Raw genomic sequence first — 19,051 nt, 5'->3', positions numbered from 1 at the left:
AGGCTGGCAGTGTTTTTGCCTCTCGACCTGAGTGTTGGTATGTGGATGTCTGCTTTATAATTATTTGCCACGTGTATACATATATATTGGCTTCACTTTTCAGTATGCACGTTACATTTCAAAATAAAAACAAGAAGTTTTAAAAAAACTAGGATGACCGAAGTGAGACCTGAAGTGTGAGGGGGATCTGCCAAATGCAGTTCACAGGTTGCATCAGATAGACAGCACCAAGAAATACAGCCCCCAAATGTCAAGATGTATACTTAAAACTTGCAGTTTACTATATGTAAGTTATATCTCAATGAAATAAGACATCATGAGGTACTAAGATGGATGGGAGAACCTATTTCAACACATACAACTGAACAAATAATTTTTATCCTGGATATAGACTCACAAATGTCGCCATGATGTGCAGTGCCTTCCCAGCTCAGGTGCCTGACTTGCTTTTTCTGCATCAGAAACCTAGCAGGGAGAGGAGGTTGGGGTCTTTCACAATCATCATTTTCTTCTTGAAAACCCATTAGGATTTCCTGGTGCTTCCTAATTATGCCTGGAGGAAACTGTGCTAGGTTTTTTTTTTTTTAAAGAGACGGGTCTCACTATGTTGCCCAGGCTGCTCTCAAACTCCCAGGCTTAAGCGATCCTCCTGCCTCAGCCTCCTGAATAGAGGGGAGGCGTGAGCCACTATGCCTGGTAATTGTACTCGTTTCTACAAGTGCTTTAGGAGAGAAACACAAAGGAAGTGGTTTTGATTCTGACACACTTTGGCTTCTCTCAAAAAACTGGGAAAATATTTTGACTTTTCTACAGGCTTTTCCTATCTTCAGTCAGAAAGTGCACATCTCTATCTGAATCTGACAGAGTCATCATTCTCTGAGCTTCTTGGAGAACGTTAAAGTTAGGTCATTTTCCAAAGACGAAGGCAAGACTCTCTTGTAAAAGTTAAGTCTCGTCATATTCAGGTGAAAAATCTGAAAGGCAAGGCTGGGTCCTTCTCATAGAAACTCAAACCATTTCTATTCGTGCTTTTCCCTGGCTTCTGTCCACCACTGAGGCTCTTTCATAGCACAGGGCCTGTTTTCAGCTGTGCTCAGTTAACCCTGAAGAAAAGGTCTGTCCATTCCCCAAGATGACTTTCCCGGCAGCTCACAAAAACCAACCACCATTGTTGGGATGGCCGGGGTAAGCAAACCACCCTGGCAATGCCTGTGGCCACGGGGTCCAACATCTTTTGTCTTGACCTCAATGAAGATTTTAAGACTAAAGAATGGTAAGAGTTGAAAAGGTGAGCACATCTAAAAGTTAGCTTTATTTTTATACATTCTCCAACGAAGGGATAATGTGGATCCTCAAAACCACAAGGATCAGAAAGCCCAAAGCAGCCAGAGGCTTCCCTTTTCCTCCAGCCACCCCATCTCACTCCATAAGAAGCAGTCAACTCCAGGCAGAAAAGCAGACCTCTGAATTCCCTCCAAGTTGCTCAGAGTCCAAGTTGCTTATCATTAGAAGAAACACAAATGAGAGATGTGCAGGTTGGGTCAGAGCCTCTGAGTAGGCCGGCCTTTCTTCTACCATCCCTTAGCGTTCTGTCCTGTATTATCACAATGGCCTGTTTCTCCAACTAGATGGTGATCAGAGCTTGCATCTTCCTTAGGTTGGTGGTCTCACCGTAGCACACGGCCTTTTCATTTCCTGGATAAGGAAATGAGTGCCTGCTTATAAGTCCCATTGGAGATTTTCCTTCAAAGAACCCTTCACAGAATCCAACAGACCCAATACGTTTTTGTTTTTTAATGTATTGGTCCTAGAATAACTGGTACAGAGAATAGAACACTTCCTGATCCTGATAGAAATGATCATCTCAAAATAAAACAGCCCAGGAGTTACAGTCCAACAGTGCTGAATGGCTGTGACACACTCATGTTTTGACCAGACCCTTGGTCACTGCTAAATGTGACTAAGGTCTTTTTAGACAAAAATCTTGACAATCATCAGGGTTACCGGAACATGTTCCTTTATGCCAAACTTTGGCTACACAGTCTCTCAAGTGTCTCACAAAATATATAATCTGTGTGGCAATGGTATTTAAGTTTGGCAATTTAAAAAGGTATTAACTTTCTCAACGTATCCAAAAGTCACTGCTGTTTTTAATTAATCTAATGCAAAAAGAAAAACTGGCAAATAATTAACTTCATAAGAAAATACATACATTAAATGATAATAATAATGTATACAAGCACAGACCACAGGCCAAGAACTCATCTCAGCACTTCATGCACAGGCAGTCACACTTCCTTCCAGTCTCAATCCAGCAGCTTTCCTGAAGTTTAAAGCTTCCTCCATGGGACTGCTGTGATCACAGAAGTGCCCAAGTGGTTCTGAGTCAACTATAATGAATATGTCAGTGATGTGGCTTGGTAAAGCCACCTGGGGACAGAGTGAGACATCATTATGCAGCACGGCAAGGGAGTCCTGTGACTGCCGAACTGTGTTCGTTCCGTGCAGAGACAGGCTCAGTGGAATCAGAGCGTGCTTCCCACCCACAGAGGCAGCATTTGAAGGAAACCATCAGGCATGTGGATTTTGGGCTGATACTTTAGGCTACTTTAGGCTTATGATCTGATCTTATACATCAGATACAAAATTTCTAAAATACAAAGAATTATAAAAGCTCTTTCTATTCTATTCTATTCTATTCTATTCTATTCTATTCTATTCTATTCTTCATACTACAGAGAAACCACGAGGAATGCAGGATGGCTACTCTGTTAAATGTACTGAGTAAACAATTTTGAAAAACAAGTATTTCGTGTAGCTTCTAAATTTAAAATACTTTCTTAAGCTAGTAAGCTTACAACTGGTCTAGAATAGTGACTATTAAGGTGAAATTATTTAGGCATGGATTTCTCATGTTTTCCCTACGTGTCAGACTATGCAAGTTTTAGGCATGCAAAGAAGCCGGAGACACAGTGCACCAAGGTCAGGCCCCAGGGTGCTGCCATCAGCCTGCATCAGTCATGGGGCTTGACTCTAAGGAGCAGGTCCTTAGGAACAGGCAGTGTCCACATACAGTTTTGTTTCTGTTTTCAAATAAATGTTACATGGTGGCCCTTAGAACATTAACAGCGACCACTGAGAAGCACACTTAGGAAAACATGGCAGACAGGCAGCTGAAGTAACCAAGAGCAAGTCCAGGGAAGCAGCTTCCCACACCTCTTTCACACAACTTCCTGTGTGATGATCCCTGCCCCCGATCCCTGCCCTGATCCCTGATCCCTGATCCCTGCCCCGGGCCGCTGGAAGCGAGGGTGGTCACCTTCAGACCAAAAAGGACCGCCCACATGGCTCACACTGAGAACCTCGCTCTGAAAAACAACAGGCTGGCATCTTCTGACTGATGTGAGAATAAACATGAAGAATCTTGCTTTTAGCACAGGTAAACCAGACAAGCAGAACAGGAAGTGCTTTGACTCCTGAGAGCCAGGGAGAGCTGAGCAACCAGGCTTGGCAGGACAAACGCAAGACACTGGCCTGCAGGAACACAGAGGCCTGAGGCAGAGAGAGGGACGCAGTGACCGTGGCTCTAAAGACACACAAGTGCATAACTGTTAACGCCCTGGAAAGAAGCCAGGCTGTCTGCCAATCTGTACACTGTAAAACTCCCAGTGTGCTGACACAGCTTTAGATTCTAGCCTCTGTGATTCTGGAAGTGTAAGAAAATGAGGGGCACAAAACTAAAAGCTAAGTAGATAAAACCTGAAGGAGCACAACTTGGAATATTTACTTGTATAGTCTCATTTTAAAACGGTTTGATTGCCTGCCAAGACACCTGAGCGAGGAAAGGAAGTCCCTTTTCTGAAAGCTTATGCATTCCAGCATGTCCTTCTCCAACTTCTAGCTTCTCGCCCTGGGAGCCCGTTGCTAGGATACTAGGAGAGCTGGCTAAAGCAGGTCCCCCTCACTCTTTCACTAGGGATGGGTCTGTTTGAATGGTGACTCCTGCATCTGTGTAGTGGAGGCAGTTGGTGGCGGCGAGCCACCAACTGGTCTGGGCTGGGAGTGTCACCAATTCATCTCACAGTCCTGCACTCCGCAATCAGCTCCCTTCACTCACACAGGGCCCTGGGAGGCCTCCGCTCACCTGTGAAATCACCTTCTGTGTGTGCACTTGTTTGTCTTCATTGATTTGGTTTACGCAGATAAATCACAGTAGTTGAGGGTGGGAGAATTACTATACAACTTAAAAAAAAAAAATTAAGGCTGGGCAGGGTGGCTCACGCCTGTAATCCCAGCACTTTGGGAGGCCAAGGCAGGGGGATCACTTGAGGTCAGCAGTTCAAGACCGGTCTGGCCAACGTGGTGAAGCCCCGTCTCTACTGAAAATACAAAAATTAGCCAGGGGTCGTGGCATGTGCCTGTAATCCCCGCTACTAGGGAGGGTGAAGCACAAGAATCACTTGAACTTGGGAGGCGCAGGTTGCAGTGAGCAGAGATCGCGCCATTGTACTCCAGCCTGGGCGACAGAGTGAGACTCTGTCTTAAAAAAAAAAAAAAAAAAAAAAAAAAGTTAAATCAATGGGAAGCCATACCAGAAAGATTCTCTCTTAAAAGCAAAACAGCACTAATGGGTTTTCAATAACTGAACAATTAACACATAGTGCTTATAAGCTGTTTAATCCTGAGAATGTAGAAATAAGCGGAAGAGAGACCGCCCCTCCAGAGGAAGAAAGGCTGGCTTTGGCAGGAAGATGTCCTAGTCATTCGCTGCATCAAACAAACGTCAGGATGGCCAAAATGAGATATTAAAGCAGACACACATCGCTTTGTGAACACAGAGCAGGCGCTCCCTGGCATGGAAATTCGTTGCTATCTTTTACAAACCACACCGAGCCTAGCCAGCTGCGCCATCTCGAGGTGTTTAAGACACTTTCCTGAGGAGCCTCCTTCCGGCTGCTGTTTGGCAGGCCCGATACCATGCTAGATTCTCCACCAAGAAGAGTACAGAACAGAACATGTTCCTACGTTTATTCTAAGATTCCTGCATTCCCAAAGATGTGGCACTACAGTTCAGAATCTCCCAAATGGAAGCTCCAAAATGCACATGTGACTAATAAAGACTCCACGAGGTTCTGCAAGCCAGAACACCTGCTTCACACAGGCTTTCCCACATTTTATTAAAAGAAGGCTTCTCCCATATATTACCTATTAAGATACTACAGACAAAATATGCTTTGGAGCACATTTTGGAAACAGTCCCCTGGGTTCACAGGGTCCAATGTTGGGGATGCACTCAGGGTACGGGAGCAAGATGACATAGTTCCCGCCTGGGATAAACTTCCCTGGGGGGAAAGGTTACATATCTGGGTATTCTGGTGTGTCGTGTTCAGGGAGAGGCACAGCAACCCAACTCAACACACCAAATGGAGGCACTCAGCTCACTGAAGGGATCTAGAAAGAACTCTGAGAGGAAAACATACATGACCCAAGTCTAAAAGGAGGAAAGAGGGGAAACAGGAGAAGTATCTGCTTCCCAAGGAGCTACTATCTCAGTGCTCAGCACTTTCTCCTGATTATGATCTAAGATCAAAATAGGGCAGTGAATTTTTATTTATTTTTATTTTTTAGATAGAGTCTTGCTGCAACACCCAGGCTGGCGTGCCAATGACACAATCTCAGCTCACTACAACCTGCGCCTTGCAGGTTCAAGCGATTCTCCTGCCTCAGCCTCCTGAGTAGCTGGGACTAAGGGTGCGTGCCACCACGCCTAGCTAATTTTTTTTTTTTGTATTTTTGGGAGAGAGAGTTTCACCATGTTGACTAGGCTGGTCTCGAACTCCTGACCTCAAGTGATGCACACACCTCGGCCTCCCAAAGTGCTAGGATTACAGGCAGGAGCCACTGCGCCCGGCCAGTGAATTTTATTGAGTGGTTACTATGTGCTAGATGCTCAGTAGGATTAATGAAATATTTTGTATCCAACACAGATGTATAGTCACCTGTCCCTCCAGGAATTACAATGGAAAGAAACACTGACATTCATCCTTCACATGGATGAAGGACCTGTGTGGAGTTTAAACGTCTGAATTAGGACCAAAGCCTTGGAGTCAGAGAAAGCTGGGTTTACACCCTGGCTCCATCAGAAGCCAGGAGAGCTTGGACCAGCTACTTTAACTCTCAGAGCTTTAGTTTCCTCACTTGTAAAATGGAAACAATTTTTTCCAACAAAGAGGACTGTTTCAGTGACACCATGAAAAAGGAAGGAGAAAGGGAGGGAAGGAAGGAGGGAAGGAAAGGAAAAAAATGAAAACAAAACAGAAAAATCCAAAGAGAACTGTTCTGAAAATGTAGCACAGGATTTGGCACACCAAAAGCACTCAATAAATGATTTAAACAATTTTAATATGAGTGCAGCAGAATGTCCCACCTGCACTGCTCATCTTAGGGAAGTTCTTCCACGTATACTTCCACGTGACTCCCCGCCACAGGAAGACTGAAAACATGTCCAGCACCCTCCTCCCCTGCCAATCCCTACCCTTTTACCCCACGTAACTATTATTCTGACTTCTGTTCCATAGATGAATCCTGCCTGTTCCTGAACTTCAGGTAGACGAACTGTACAGTACACGGTCTTTTTGAATCTGGTTTCTTTCACTCAGTATCATGCTAGTGAGACTCCTCCATGTGTTACACATAGCAGTTCACTCCTCTTTACTGCCATATGGTATTCCACGACATGAACACACCACAATTTAACTACCTATTCCACTACTGCACATCCGGGTTATTTCTACTTTGGGGCTCTGAAGAATAAGGCTGCTGTGAGCATTCTTGCACGTGTCTCCTAATGCAGCAGTCCCCAACCTTTTTGGCACCAGGGACTTGTTTCATGGAAGACAATTTTTCCATGGACGGATGGGGGTGTGAGGTTTCAGATAAAACTGTTCCACCTCAAATCATCAGGCATTAGTTAGATTCTCATAAGGAGCATGCAACCTAGATCCTTCACATGTGCAGCCCACAATAGGGTTCACACTCCTACAAGAATCTAATGCCGCCACTGATCTGACCGGAGACGGAGCGCAGGTGGTGATTGATGCTCACTCACCTCCTGCTGATCTGACCAGAGACGGAGCTCAGGTGGTGATTGAGGCTCGCTCACCTCCTACTGATCTGACGGGAGACGGAGCTCAGGTGGTGATTGATGCTCACTCACCTCCTGCTGATCTGACGGGAGACGGAGCTCAGGTGGTGATGCTCACTCACCTCCTGCTGATCTGACCAGAGACGGAGCTCAGGTGGTGATTGAGGCTCGCTCACCTCCTACTGATCTGACGGGAGACGGAGCTCAGCTGGTGATTGATGCTCACTCACCTCCTGCTGATCTGACGGGAGACGGAGCTCAGGTGGTGATGCTCACTCACCTCCTGCTGATCTGACCAGAGACGGAGCTCAGGTGGTGATGCTCACTCACCTCCTGTTGATCTGACGGGAGACAGAGCTCAGGTGGTGATTGATGCTCGCTCACCTCCTGCTGTGCTGCCCAGTACCAGGTCTGTGGCTGACAGAATGGGGACTCCTCTTCTAATAAACACGTATCTGCATTTCTCTTTCGGGATCTGCATTTCTCTTTGGGGATATACTAGAGTGGAACTGCTGATTCACAGGATAGCTGTATGTTTAATGTTAGCAGACATTCCCAACCAAAAAGCTTTCCAAAGCAATTCTTCCTATTTACATCCCACCATCACGTATTAAAGTTCAGGCTGCTTCATATCCTTGCCATCACTGAGTATTGTTGGGGCTTTTAAATTAGCCATTCTGGTGGGGTCTAGTGGTTACTTGTTGTGGATTAAATCTGCATTTCCCTGATGACTAATGATGCTGAATTCATTCCATATGCTTACCAACCATTTGGATTTCTTCTCTTGTGAAGTGGCATGCAAGTCTTTAGTCCATTTTTAAAAATTGAATTGTTTCTTTTCCTTGTTGTTTTATAGAAGTCCTTATCCTCTGTCAGATATATGTAATGCAAACATCGTTTCAAAGTCTTTCTCTTACAGTTAGTGTTTTTAAGTTAGCCTTTGTATGCCTTAAGAAACCTTTGCCCAATCCAAGATAATAACCAAAGTCTTCTGTGATTCTTCTAGAAGCTCTTTTGTTTTACCATTCACACTGAGGTCTATAAATTCAACTTGAATTGACATTTCTGAATAGTGTGAGTTAGGATTCCCAGGTCACTTTTTCCCCACTATGGACATTAAATTGGTCCAGCACCATTTATGAGAAAAACCATCCTTTTCTCAGTGAACTTCAGTGAGGCCTTTGTTGAGTGTGGGTGAATCTGTTTTTGGACTCTATTCTGTTCGCTGATATTATTTGAGTTTCACCACTGACCCACAGTGCAATCACAGATGAAAATTTACCTTTCTTATAGGAATGAATAGCTACATAGGATATTTGCACAAAAACACTTATTTGTTGAGAAACTATTTCTGGGCACTTTATAGGCATGATAACATTTCACACTCACTATAACCCTGTTGGGGTAGGTCCCATTCTACAGACAAAGCTAAAACTTACAGAGATTGAGTGCAATGCTCGGAAATTAAGGAGTGGCAGAACTTGAGTGTGGGTCTGCCTGGCCACAGGACTGATGCCCTTGCCACTGTGCCGTTCTTCCTCAACATAGGATTACCGGGAAAACTACTGTTCAGTGATTATTCCTATAAACTCTTACATTTCTGTACAGAAGTGAATTTTGTTTTCTTACAAATTAGGTGTTTCAATTAAAAAAAAAAAAAAAAAGAAGAAAGGAAGAAAAAAGAAAAAAACAAAAAAACCCAAAACAACCCAGTCTGGACTCTCATTCTATCCCTGTCCCCACACCCTCCCCCCAATAAAAACAATATGAAAAAAAAAAGCAAACCCACATCAAGGACAACCGATCAAAACACAGATCAAAAAAGAATGAAAGAAAAACACTTCAAATAAAGTTCAGCTGTTTCTATTTGGAAACAACAACAACAAAAAAATCCCACAATAAACTGACAAATAAGAAATTACCTCTGTGGTAGCGAAGCTGGAATTTTCCAATGGCATTGGCTACTGTGTCATTACTGTGGGTGACCCAAAAGTGAGTTGGGTGAGTGAACAGCTGGGCACTAGTTGGGCTTGCGTCCCTGAGGAGGCAGCAGCCAGGGCGGTCCTTCAGAGTTAAGCTTCCCCTTGTAGCTGGTGCCTTTTCCCTGGATTTGGAAATCCCTGGTGGTCTCTAAAAGCTACCTCCAAGAAATGGAAAAGGAACCCTTAAAGCCCCGTCCCCTACTGTGGGGCAGTTTTTCCTTCTAATCTGCTCTGACAGGCCAGTTTGGATTTCCTAACCCCTAGGGTGGCCGACAAAAGTGGAATCTTCTATACAGTCCTGACTGCAGATGTCCCATGGGGCCCGGGTAGACTCCTATCCAAAGGCATCCCAGGCCTCGCCCCTATCCCAAGAAGGACATTATCCAGAGTGCTCAGAGAAGAGTGGTATTGTTATTAGTGGATATTCGATATCAGCACTGATTCCTAGTCTTAGCATGCCCAAAATATCTATTGCTTTTTAACACAAAATACAAATATTAAATTCAATAAATCTTGGATGGTGCTAACTACTAGAAAAATGGGTTAAACCAAATTTTAAATAATATGACTGACAAACCAAGAATACTTAATTTACCAGAGTCGAAGAACCCATGGGAGACATTTCTCTTGAGCTTAGAACCACCCTCTCCCCCAAAATAAATAAATACACACACATGCACACACACACATACACATATTTCACCAAGCTGCTCTTTGCTCATTTATTTATTATTTCCTTTTCCCATTCGGATACCTATCTAAGAAATATTTTTTGGTTATCTACTACATGCAAGACAATGGTATATTTATATTGAGGTGAAACACAGAAAACTTGATCCCTGCCCTTAGGAAACAATCCAGCAGGATTGCAGGTAATCCAGACATAAATGCACACATATTTAACAATAACCTGTGATGAGCTGAAGGAACAGAACAAGTTTTGGCAGGGATCGGCGAGGGTGGCCTATCTCGGCTGGGACTTGAGAGAAAAGACACAGAACGCTGGGTGTGACGCATGAGGATGACCGAGCCCGGGAGGAGCACAAGCAGAGATGTGCTTGGTCGACTGCCTTCACGCAGGAACCGAGATCCTTCTCGGAAACAAAAACACAGGTGTGCCCGGGGAATGCTGAAGAAGGGGAGAACGGCACCGGATACAAACGAAGACGACCTTTTAGAATGTGATAGACTAGGCTTATTCTGAGGATGATGGGCAGTCTAGGAGGCTCTGTGAACAGGGGCATGCTTATGCAAGGTGGTGTGGCGAGTGGGAGAGTCAGAGGAATGATCCAGTTTTGGTTTTCAAAGATCATCACACTGAATGAATGGGGAATCAAAAATCACCTGGACCCAGCAGGAGCAGAAACTGAAAGATGAGTTAGGAAGTCACTGCCGAAGTTCAGGGCCAGCAATGATGCAAGTGTGGACTGGATGGTGGCACTGGGGATAGAGGCAATATCATCATTGTGTGAACATCACAGAAATGTACTCACATTCTAGGCTATATTACCTAGTAACCTACTACACACCCAGGCGGTATGTTATACCCTACTGCTTCTAGACTACAGAACTGTATAGCATGTAACTGTATTTAATATTGTAGGCGACTGTAATACAATAAGTATTTGTGTATCTAAACATAGAAAAGGTACAGTAAAAATACAGTATTACAGCCTTATGAGACCAAGGTTGAATATGGGTCTGTGCTGACCAAAACATTACTATGTAGCACATGACTGTATATACTTTACACAAGAAACACATCTCAGACAGAAAGGTTGAGAATAAAAGGACTGATAAAATTGTACCATGTAAATACCAATCCAAAGCAAGCTAGGATAGCTATATTAATATTAGGCAGAAAATCATTTTTAGAGATAAAGTGGGTCACTGCATAATGATAACAGGACTATTTCTCAGGACCTATCATACACCTTTACTTAAAAACCTTACCTCAAAACATATAAAGGGAAAATTTATATAATGAAAAAGAAAATTAGATGAATCCATAATCAAAGATTGACATTTTAAAACATCTCTCTAATTGATAAATCAAAGTAGACAAAAATATCAGTAAAAACATAAAAGTTTTAAATACCAGCATTTACAAACTTGACCTAATGTATGTATATACATTACTATACCCCACTACTGGAAAACAGACATGCTTTTCATGCTCACATAGAACATTTGCAAAAACTGACCGTATTACTAGGTTATAAATCAAGTCTCAATAAATTTCATAAGACAGAGGATATCAAGTAGGTGCTATTTGATCACAATGCATTTATACTAGAAATCAAGCTCCAAAAGATAACTAAACAATTCTTAATTGTTTAGAAATGAATTTCCAATAATCCACGAGTCAAAAAAGAAGGTATAACAAAAATTGAAAAACACTTTTAAATGAATGACAACAAAATAATACATACAAAAATCCATGCAATGGAGTTCAGGAAATATACAGAAAAGAGTAAAACTGAAAATTAATAATCCTAAATAAGTGGACAGATATAACATGTTCTTGGGTTGGAAACTAAGTATCGTATGTCAATTCTCATCAAATTCATTTCAGTCAATGCAATTTCAATGAATAACTCAGTACGTGGGAGCTTTAAATTGTTTTTGTTAGTGGTAAACGAGGTTATCTGTGTGTGTACAGATATATACATGTATGTGCATGTGCACATGACCAAATGTGTAGAATTTACACTGATTCTAAAACTTTTATGCAAAAATACAAATGACCAAAAATGGTCCTAACACTGTTACAAAAGAAGAGACAAACTGGAAGAACTGACTTATCCTTTATCAAGACATATTGGAAAGCTATAGTAATTAAGACCATCATACTGATGCAGGAATAGACAAAAAGATGAATGGAAAAAATGAGCAAACAGACTCAAAACTTATATCAATACTTCCGATAAAGGTGGCACTACAGTGAACAAACGCATGTTCTTTTCAGTAACTAGGGCCAGGACAATTGTGTGCCATCTGGAGAGAATAGAAATAGATCCTAACACACGCCGTACACAAAAGCTGACTCTAAATGAATTACAGACATATATATAAAAGGTAAAACTATAAAGCATTCAAAAGATAATATATTATTATCATCATAACCTCAGGGTAAAGAAATAGTTCTTAAAACAAGATATATGTGCAAAAACCCTTAACTATAAAGGAAAAGAGATGAATTTGACTAAAAGTAAAGAACTTCTGTTATTCAAAAGAAACTATAAAGAAAATGACAAGGTAATCACAGAACAGGAAAGAGAAAATACTAGCAACACATGTAGCTGACAAAGAACTTCAATCTAGAATATATAAAGATGTGTTAACAAATAATAAAGAAAAATATCCCAATGGGCAAAAGGTTTGACCAAGGACATTGTAATGTATACACACATACGCACATACACACACTCACACACACCTCAAATAGCAAACACTTTAGAAGATGCCAAGCCTCATTCACAGCGTGGGCAACAGGGAACGGGATGTGCAGTCCTAACTCCAGGGGAAGCACGAGGGAGGGAGGGGAGGAGGTGGTGTACAGGAGCTGAATGCTCATGTCATAATATAAACAGGTCACACCAAAACTTGATATATCAAGAAACAGCAATAAAGCATATTATTTAGATATACAAAAGTACCTACTAGAAGAAATAGCTAAGAGGGTGAATTAAAAAGTGTAAAAAGTGGAGCTAGAGATATTGTTCCCTTATTGAATGCCATTTGGTATTTAAAAATTCCCATATAGGTGTATTATTTTCATGAATTAAAAAAATAAAGGAAAAAATGCACAAGAAAGGGGGAAAAAGAGGGAATCGGAAGCGAGGAGTAAAGCAGGAGTCATTAGATAATTCTTTGGGAATAGCCTGGAAGGAGCATCAATGTGGTTTTACCTAGGGAATAAGGTGAATTTTGAAATTGTATCATGTCCTTATTTACTTTAGTACTACGAAGGCCAGATTTTAATTTATAGCTCACATCTAAAAACTGAATCTCTAGGCTGTAAGGCTTTTTCGTTTCTGACCATTCAACTACCATTCTCCCTTTGCACTGATATTTCAGTATGTGTCTCATAACTTACTACATTTTATATGCCTTTAAAATCTGGTAGGCTTAATAAATACAACTCCAAAGAATTACTGAATACACATAACACCAAAGATGCTTGTGATATTTTATCTTTTCTTAATGATTCAGGAGATTCTGTGATCTTGCAATGTTTCACTGATTATCATTCTAAAAGCCAGTTATCCAGCTAAAGATATAGCTATCCATATAAATTTTTACATGTGTAACTCTGAACCATTTCTCCACTACATGAATATGTTTATGTGGTTCTCTGCATGTGCTCTGTCTCCTCCCAGTGACTTGTAAGAACGCAGTGTGGGGAAGTGGCTAAGGTCAGGCACTCACATGTATAAAATCTGGTTCTGACCTCTGGGCAAGCTAGAGACTCAGTTTTATTTCATCATCTACAACATATGGATGACAATAATAGTATCTGCTTCATGGTGTCAGGGTTCAATAAAGCAATGGGTGTAAACACACAAGAGGGACTGAATGAATGTTTCCTGAAGGAAGAAGTGAATGAATGAATGGCCATCTGGCAAGGAGGACACCAAGGTGGAAGGTGCTGCGAGCATCTGTAGGCCTACGATGTGCTCGTGTACAACAGTCTTTTTATTTTTTGGTCTTTGCTAAATAAAAGCCAAGGACTAGCAATGAAAACCCTTCTTCACTGGAAGGTGAATTCAGGGAATGTAAAAGTAAACTGTGAGTCAATTTCTTTTTTCATAATAAATCATCATTTTCATTGGGAAATGCAACATCTGCAATTGTACCTGAACATTCTTGTACTGCTTTCCCATGACTAGAAGCTTTCTTCTTTTTTCTTTCCTTTTTGGGGGGCTAAAAAAATATCAACATTCTTTAACGAGCACAGCCTGCAGGGACTCATGATAATGCCACGCACTAAACCAAATTGGCTTTACCCTGCAGAGGAGTCTTCTGAGGCTGTGTATTTGTCTTTCCCTGACTGAACTTACAAGCTACTGTGCTCTTTAAAATAAGATTGTTTTCTATTGCTAATCAGACAAATGACAGTATCTTCAGCACAAATAATAAGCATTGCTCAGTCTACTTACTTTGAAACACATGATTTTCATCAGCTGCTTTTCTCTTCTTGGCAGAAGCCATAGTTTTATTTTTAAAATGCCCCCCTCCTCAGTCTCCTCAATGCTAGGCTGGGCTCCTCATTGCCTCCCGCAGGCTACACTCCCAGTCCTTGCAGTAGCTTTATTCACCCCTACCCCACCACCAGCCAAGCAGTGACCAGGACAAGGGACACAGCTAAGTTTGGCTTTCACCAGGGAAGTTCATGAAATTAAACAGTAGGTTTTATCTCAAATCTAAACAAGCTGTATCCAGTCCCTGATTACTCACCATTGTACTAGGTTAGTTTTGTATAGTATAACTACTTGAACTGGTAGGAAAAAAGCAGGGTCCCTGCAGAACACCCTCCAGCAAGGGTGGCCAACCCAAGCCAGGGCAAGAGCCAGCGCTCTCAGCTTCTGCAGCAGAGGGCTGCAGGACAAACCCTCCGAAGATGAGAATTCAGCACCACTGAAATGCTCCTTCCTCTTACTAGGGAGCCAGAGTGCTCCTCATGTTTCTATGTTGCCAAACCCTTGTTAAAATAGTACTTCCAAAAGACTGGATACTCAGAATCTCTATAGCAAAACAATATACAATAGTTCATGTTTAAAGACCACACACACACTGGAAAGGTGACACTGGTGATGTGCAGCACAGTGCCTTGCATGGGCTGCCTCTGCCCCAGGTTTTAAAGTGCTTTTTGGCCACATGCTCATTTGGAATGTCTTATTCACCTTGAAAAAATTAGCTTACCGTATTACAAAGGTTACAGAAATGATATTCTAGCACCATAACTCTGAGAAAATGATTTGGTTCTCAGGAACAAGTAAACAAGCAACGAAAGCAGCCAGCTACATACTGAATGAACATGAGGAAACGGACTTGTTTTGCTAAGGGCCCCGGCTGTAAACTTGTGCAAGGTAATTCACATGCAAGGATACAGGGGTTACTGTCACTGATGTTGCAGTTGTCCAGGATCAACGGGATACCATCCAGCTCATTTACCTAGAGAGAAAGAAGATAAGTTTATACACTGAAAACAGCATGGCTATAGTCAGAGATTACAGATGACTTGTTCCTTTTGTGTTTTCTTACTCAATGTTATAATACTGTTTGCACTATTATCTGAAATACCTGTATCAACCCAGAACTATATATAACAGACATGTAAACAAAAAGTGATATTTTATTTTATTTTCACTGGACTTCAAAAAAAAAAAATTGGGACAATTAGGTAGCCGTATAAAAAAGAATCTAAGTAGATCACTTCCTAACATTGTTCACCAGGATAAACTCCAGATAGATATGAGATCTAAACTTAACTAATAAAAAAAATTAGTACTAGAAAAAAACATGGGTGAATTCCTCTTCTAAGCTGGGAATAGGAAAAGCTTTCCTAACTATGATTCAATCCGGAAGCAACAGGGGAAAGGTTTTAAAATTTGACTATTTGTTTTTTAAGGCAAATGAGAACTGGGAAAATTATTTGTAAGGTATCACAGATTTGGAAGATATTTGCAAAGGATTAATATTTTAATATATAAAGAACTTGTAAAAATTTAAACACCACCAACAATACAATAGAAAAACAGGTGAGATACATGAAACATACATGGCACCGAAAATACAAACAAACTAAAAAGACATCACAATATGTTCAAACGTGCTCATAAGAGGGAAGCAAATTATAATTACACACATTTCTTACCTGCCAGACTAACAAATAACCAAGTCTGACAACAAATGCTATTGGTGAGGCCACAGGGAAACAGGCACTCTCATACACTGCTGGAGGGAAAATGGTACAACTCCCATGAAAGGGAACTGGGTGTAAGCAGCAAAATGACATGTGACCCAGTAACCCTATTATTAAAATTACAGATCAAAAGCACACTACCCCATGAAATAATGTGTGACACAAGGTTATTCACTACAGTACAGTTTATTTTGTTATTTTATTTTTTTGTAAAGATGAGGTCTCACTATGTTGCCCAGGCTGGTCTCAAACTCCCAGCCTCAAGTGATCCTCCTGCCTTGGTCTCCCAAAGCACTGGGATTATAGGCGTGAGTCACTGTGCCTGGCCCAGTTCATTTTCTGCTGAGACATTATCACAAACTATAAAATTCACACTTTTAAAGTGTGCAATTTGGTGGTTTTCAGTATATTCACAGAGTTATATAACCATTAGCATGATCCAATTTTCCAACATTTTCCTCACCCCTAAAAGAAACTCCACACCCACTGGCAGTCACTCCTTATTCTTCCCTCCCCCCAGTCCTTGGCAACTATCCTTCTACTTCCTGTCTCTCTGGATTTGCCTATTCTGGACATTTCCTATAACGGAGTCAGATAATCTGAACGACATGTAGCCTTTTGAACCTGGCTTCTTTCACTCAAGGTTCACCCATGTCAGCGCTTCATTTCTTTTCATGGCTGAGTAATGTGAACAGTGCATTGTATGGATATGCCACATTGCATTTTTCCATTCACCCACTAATGGACATTTGTGTTATTTCCACCTCTAGGTTATCATGATAATGCTGCTCTGAATGTGCATGTACATGTTTTTGAGTGGATATAAGTATTCACTGTTCTTGGGTATATACCTAGGAGTCAAACTGCTAGATCATATGAGTTATAAACATCTGAGGAATAGCCAGACTGTTTTCACAGTGTTTACAGTGTTTTACATTTTCACCCAGCAGTGTATGAGGGCTCCAGCATCTCCACTTGCTATTGTATTAGGCATTCTAGTGTAGGTGAAGTGGTATGTCATTGTGGTTTTGATGCACATTTCTGATGACTAATGATACTGGGTGCAGCACAACTTACTATGAAACAACTCAAGTCTCCGCGAATGGGGGCTTGCTTACATAAACTATGGTACAAACACAGTAGACTGCTATATGGCTGTGAATGTGAGTGGAGAAGACTGCTGATGGACTGCTGTGGGAGGATTGCCAGGAGATGTAGCCAGATTACAACATGTTAATAGCCTTATATGAGAATCTTGTATGTGATAAAGGAGTATTTTTAAATACTCTGAACAAGAAACAATGGAAGGTTAAACCAAAAACAAATAATCGTTATCCACAGGGTAAAGAGGAGAATGGGGTGGAGGAAACACGAATGGAGACTCTGTGAAGGTGCCTTGTATAATTTTGACTTTGGAATCCTCTGTTTTTTATCTAATTTTAAAAAATTAAATTTAAAGTTATAAAAATTGAAAACATACAAATTAAACTAATGAAACATAAAATAAAGTTCTTTTTCAGAATTAAACAGTATTTTGACTTTACATCCCTAGTGAGATATACATAACCTAAGATGATACAGAACCGCATAGAAGTGTTTAAACTGCATTCAGTCATCTGAACATGAACTATTCCAAACGCCATGTTCCACTGAAAGAAATCAGATCTCCCGCTGATTCTAATGCACAGGCTTGCTAGGAATCTATTAACGATCCTTATTTTACAAAGGCCAAGAAGAAGAGAAAAAATTAGTTGGTAACCATCTGATTTCTGTAATTTTTTTCCAGGCACTGAAGGTGTGATGGGAAATGAATTACCGTTAGCAGACACCTGGCATATACTAGGCAATCAGATGCTTTAATGACTTCGTTTAATTCTGAAATGCTAGAGTAAGTATTATTGGTTCCCTTTTACAGATAAAAAAGTGAGGCTCAGAAGTCCCCTTCCTGTGGTCACTAACCTAGTAAGTGCTATTCAAGGTGAGGTCTGGAGACCACTGTCAGTTTGCAGGAACAGACACTGAAGGGAGGAGCTGAGAAAATGCTGACAATATGACAGCCATGCGGTATCTGCTGAATCTTACGATGAAATTTGGGCTTGAATTCTTATGTCTTTTTTTAGATTTATTTTTCTAGTCATTCATTTTATACTATATTCTATCCAAATGTAGGTCCAGGATGGTTTGAGGGAAAGATAAGTGGTTCTTCACCACAGCTAGTTTAGGAAGCACTGGCATGGAGGATTTGACCACTATAGAGAGTGGGACTTGGAGCGGGGATCGTGTGTTTGAGAAGCACAGAGAGAGTTTTATGGCCAAGTTGGTAATGACCCCACCTGAGACTGTATCCAAAGCTTCCCAAGGATGCCCTCACACCCTCACTTCTCCTCTGATAACCTGCCCCACATCTACCAGCAGGATGGGGTACGTATGCACAGTAAAGTCTGCAAATGGGAAAGAAGAGATGCCAAATGCCTTTGCCTTGTGCTGACCGATACTGGGATGAAGATAAGGATCCAGAAAAGAAGCAAGGGCCCTGTAAGTGTCACTGAGAGGAAAGAATCCAGCTCATCCTCACCAGCTCTCCAGAAATGTGTGATCCAAACCCTTCTGGAACATAGGTACATCTCCACGCCAGATTGAGGTTGGTTTTCACACTCAGAGTTTGTTTAGCTAGAAGAACATATAGCATGGGGCTCACAGAGAAGGCCTCCCTAAAGAAGTGGCATTTAGCTTAAGATGAGAAGAATGAACAGGAATTAAATAAGGCAAAGGCGACTGTGGGAGTGTTTTGGGCAGGGGGAAGAGTATGTGCAAAAGCTGGAAGGTAAGATGAAACATGAAGCTCATGGAACTGGGAGGCAGTGCGGCATAGGGATTAAGAGTGGCCACTGTGGAGCCAGGCTGCTGGGGTCAAAGCCTGGCTATGAGATCTGTTGGCCTTGGGCAAGTCAAGAAACCCCTAAGACTTGGTTTCCTCCTCTGTAAAATGGGGATGAT

The 19,051-nt window shown here is 41.5% G+C and overlaps 1 protein-coding gene across 4 annotated transcripts in view; it reads right to left on the bottom strand.

Annotated features, from left to right (window-relative positions):
- The window catches only part of ATXN10 (ataxin 10), a 182,852-nt gene that overhangs the window by 22,031 nt on the left and 141,770 nt on the right, over window positions 1-19,051 (bottom strand). The window contains exons 10-12 of one of the 4 annotated variants that reach the window (XM_063663097.1): window positions 15,158-15,303; window positions 13,986-14,052; window positions 10,299-10,566 (exon numbers count right to left, since the gene is read on the bottom strand). In XM_063663097.1, coding sequence (XP_063519167.1) covers window positions 10,513-10,566; window positions 13,986-14,052; window positions 15,158-15,303 — 267 coding nt within the window. In that variant the 3' untranslated portion in view covers window positions 10,299-10,512. Of the gene's footprint in view, window positions 1-10,298; window positions 14,053-15,157; window positions 15,304-19,051 lie in introns of those variants that run through there. The other 3 variants (XM_063663095.1, XM_063663098.1, XM_054469822.2) reach the window with 3 other exon arrangements.

This window comes from Pongo pygmaeus, chromosome 23, assembly GCF_028885625.2.
Source record: "Pongo pygmaeus isolate AG05252 chromosome 23, NHGRI_mPonPyg2-v2.0_pri, whole genome shotgun sequence".
NCBI classification, from domain to species: Eukaryota; Metazoa; Chordata; class Mammalia; order Primates; family Hominidae; genus Pongo; species Pongo pygmaeus.
This window is presented reverse-complemented; position numbering and strand designations above follow the sequence as displayed.